Consider the following 3,942-nt stretch of genomic DNA (forward strand, 5'->3'; position numbering starts at 1 on the left):
CCTTTTTTTTTCTCAAATAATTTTTAAGAGTTATACATAAAATGTTACTCATATATATATATATACTAGTAAGATGTTACGTGCTTGAAGCACGTATGCGCAGTTCAAAGTACTAATATATTTTATTAAAATAAAAATAAAGTACATATATCTTATTATTTTATTACTAATATATATCTTAAAAGTTATTAAAAGATAAGCTATTTGTAAATTATTATAATGCTTTCCTATCATAATGAATACGAAAAGATAAATCTACATAAATCTATTTTTTTATTATAACATATTTTCAAATTAAAAATTGAATCCATGATTATTATTATAATAAATCTGCTTTATTAGCATATTTAAATATATTAATAGTGGAATAGAAACCAATAGAAATCATAAAAGTAACCATAAATAGAATGTAAATAAAAATACAATTGTATTCCTGTGTTCTGTAATTATTACAAACGGATGGAAAATTAATGAAAACCAGCATATTCTGTTAAAACAAGAAATTTCTGTTAAAACAAAAAAATTTTGTTTCATAAGCTCTTTATATATATAGAGATATATTTATGTAACATCAAATAAAAAATAATGATTAAAAGAATGAATTTAAAAAAGTTATTAAATATTTTCAAAAGGGACCACTGGACCCCGTGAATGTGCCCTTCCACATATCAATTACCTTCTCAGTATAGATACCACGGTTTTTTATTTATTTTTAATCCTACCATAGAACAAAAAATAAAAGATTCATGCTACACCCACCGAAAGTGTAGCATGAGGATGGTTCCGATAAGGTCATTTATCTAGTTTTTATTTATTTATTTTTTATGCCCTTAAATATTTTTTTTTTAAAAATTCATAACATCATTAAAAAATATTTTTTTAATTATTAAATAAAAAAAAGTTTGTATCAGGATCCTTCCTCGGGACAACTAGCATTAAAAAAAAAAGAAAATAATAATAATCAATCACATAACACAAAATTAACGTGATTCGGCAATACACCTGTATACATAGAGTTATAGAGAATTTTATTATGTTGAAAAAATGTCAAAATGCACTTTGGAGTTAAAATTTCACTATTCAGAACTGCTATACTATTTATTAATTACATACTTAGTGTGACACGGCTAAACTCTAATTTCAGAATTTCTAGATTATTTAGTCGAGTGAACTCAGTCTATTGACCCAAGCCTCATTGAAAGCCTGACCAAAAAATGGTGACGAAACTTTGGTGGGTCGGGTTACCACCACAACAACAAATCGGGCTTCCAAATCCAACAAGATTGTTATTTTATTAAAATTATTTAAATAAATAAATTTTTTCCATGAGCATAATGAGATTTCTAAAAAATTAAAATAAATAATTTAACGATAAAAATATCACTAGTATACTGTGATTCCACCCCCACCCCTGTTGGCCACTCGTCAATAAGTACCCCCACGTTCTACCTGATTTCCATTCGTCCCTCCCCCATCATCCTTGCCCAATCATCTCTCCTTTCTTCACAGACACACACACACTCTTTCGCACTAGTAAACACACCATGGCTGCAGTGTGTGTTCTCCGCATTGCGTCCCTTCTCTTGCTTTTTGCAGCTGCTAAAGCTAGAATCCCAGGGCCTTTCACCGGAGGGCCGTGGGAGAGTGCCCACGCTACTTTCTACGGTGGCAGCGACGCCTCTGGAACTATGGGTACTCCTTAATGTTTAAACTCTGAAACTCTCTTATATACGGGTTCTGCTGCTCATGTGTAGTCATGTATTCCCAAAAGCATTCCCGACTTCACCAACCTTAGAGCGCTGACCGTCAAGATCCCAGAAATACCTCTGCACTTTCCATCAAAATATCAGATCAATCGACTTATAATCTCCCTTTTTCTGAGAAGTCCAAATATATCTCTGTTCTAACCGCTACTTTTTACCTCCTAAAGGCCAAAACCCAGATCGTTTTCTTCATTTGTTGTTCATTGCATAAATCGCACTTGTATTCCTGCGATTCCAACTGAATAGACTGTTTCTGGTTTCAATGTGTGCAGGTGGTGCATGTGGATATGGCAATCTCTACAGCCAAGGCTACGGAGTGAACACAGCCGCACTGAGCACAGCACTTTTTAATAATGGGCTGAGCTGTGGTGCTTGCTTCGAGATCAAGTGCGCCGACGACCCCAGGTGGTGTAACCCTGGGAGTCCCTCCATTTTCATAACCGCCACCAACTTCTGCCCCCCGAACTACGCTCTTCCCAGCGACAATGGCGGCTGGTGCAACCCTCCCAGGCCCCACTTCGACCTCGCCATGCCCATGTTCCTTAAGATCGCCGAGTACCGCGCTGGAATCGTACCGGTCGCTTACCGCCGGTGAGTGCACCCCCTGGCCCCTGCCTTAGTTTTCTTTACCTTGCCTTGACGCTTTATAGGTCTGCTTTATTTTCTCTTGGTTCGACTTTCTACTTTCCTTTTGACTCAAAAGGCTCCTATTGTTTCCTTAAGTACGCTTTTTTAGTGCTCTGTTATGTTTTTGCTTTTTTGGGTAAGTTAGCTCTGTCCTGTTTGTTCGGGGAGAAATCGCAAGAATCAAAAAGAGATTGAAATCCTTCGGCCATGAGCCAACCGTTTAGCTCACTCTAGGTTGAATTTAAAAGTTGTGAAAAAGATTTGCCGCTTTTCTCGAGAAGCAAACAAGAGACTAGGGATTTTAACCGCTCTACGTCGCTCAGTTTCCCGGAAAATGAGGATAGTAGTCCGTGCTATCAGCGTCAGGAAATCCTCGACATAGTTCACGTTGTCTCGAGATTTTTGCTGGGGTCCCACAGTCAAACCCACCTAGGGTTTTTAACCACTCAAAATTTAATAGAATTATTAACTTTTTTTCACCTTGATTTATTAATTAATTAATTACTTATTATCATTGTGTAGGGTTCCATGCAGAAAGCAAGGTGGCATCAGATTCACGATCAACGGCTTCCGTTTCTTTAATCTGGTTTTGGTTACCAATGTTGCGGGTGCAGGAGACATCGTGCGGGTGAGCATTAAAGGATCAAACACTGGGTGGATGAGCATGAGCCGCAACTGGGGTCAGAATTGGCAGTCCAACGCCGTTCTCGTTGGCCAGTCTCTTTCCTTCAGGGTCACGGGCGGTGATCGCCGCACATCCACCTCATGGAACGTGGCACCCTCTCATTGGCAGTTCGGGCAGACTTTCACTGGAAAGAATTTTCGTGTCTGAACTCTGATCGATCACGGGTCTCTCTCTCTCTTTTTTTTTTTTCCTTTTGGTACCCCTTATTTTAGCTTGCTTTTCCAGCTTCAATTTTCTTTTATTTTCTCGAGAAAATTTGAAGTATGGGATGAGGGTACTTTAAAGTTGTCTGTATTATGTAATAGTGGGCGCTGGTTAAAGTAAAAGTGTAGGGGGCCGAAGTGGCTGCAGTTGTACCATGAAAGCATGTAGCCCGCAGCTCTATATATGTAAGTTACTGCAATATAATATATTTAAAGTTTTAGTTTGTTTTAAGAAAATATTTAATTTTATATCATCTTATTATTATAATTTTTTATTAATTTTAAATATAAAATAAAATAAATATTTTAAAATTTTAAAATAAAAATAATATTAAAAAATATATTCTATTAATATTTTATTTAAATTTTTAATTTTAATCTTAATTTATCTAATCTTATTTGCAAAAACAAACTAACCTTAAATGTATTTGAATGTATGTTGTTTGCATTAAATATATAATATTTTTGTTGTTTGGAAATTATGGGATGAGGAAATATTATGTAGAAAATATATTTACAATCGTGAATTATGTAACTATCGATAATTATTTAAAAATAAATAAATAAAATGTTAGATTTATATAAATTTTTTTAAAATAATTAGACGACATTTATAAATTTTATGGTTATATATATAATTATTCGTATTAATTTGGATGAGGAT

The 3,942-nt window shown here is 34.7% G+C and overlaps 1 protein-coding gene across 1 annotated transcript; it reads left to right on the forward strand.

Moving 5' to 3' along the window:
* The first annotated feature begins 1,436 nt into the window (after positions 1–1,436).
* LOC109006802 (expansin-A4-like) lies at positions 1,437–3,502 on the forward strand. Its single transcript, XM_018986198.2, has 3 exons — positions 1,437–1,692; positions 2,036–2,354; positions 2,913–3,502. Exons 1-3 carry the CDS (start codon positions 1,545–1,547, stop codon positions 3,220–3,222), a joined length of 777 nt encoding a protein of 258 aa, XP_018841743.1. The 5' UTR covers positions 1,437–1,544; the 3' UTR covers positions 3,223–3,502.
* Positions 3,503–3,942: the final 440 nt, after the last annotated feature.

The sequence above is a fragment of the Juglans regia genome, chromosome 4, assembly GCF_001411555.2.
Source record: "Juglans regia cultivar Chandler chromosome 4, Walnut 2.0, whole genome shotgun sequence".
NCBI lineage: Eukaryota > Viridiplantae > Streptophyta > Magnoliopsida > Fagales > Juglandaceae > Juglans > Juglans regia.

Excerpts from the sequence above, each read along its gene's own strand:
- LOC109006802 (XM_018986198.2), top strand. The coding sequence starts at position 1,545 with ATGGCTGCAGTGTGTGTTCTCCGCATTGCGTCCCTTCTCTTGCTTTTT. Across the intron at positions 1,693-2,035 it reads CGACGCCTCTGGAACTATGG|GTGGTGCATGTGGATATGGC; the intron begins GTACTCCTTAAT and ends CAATGTGTGCAG. Across the intron at positions 2,355-2,912 it reads GTACCGGTCGCTTACCGCCG|GGTTCCATGCAGAAAGCAAG; the intron begins GTGAGTGCACCC and ends ATCATTGTGTAG.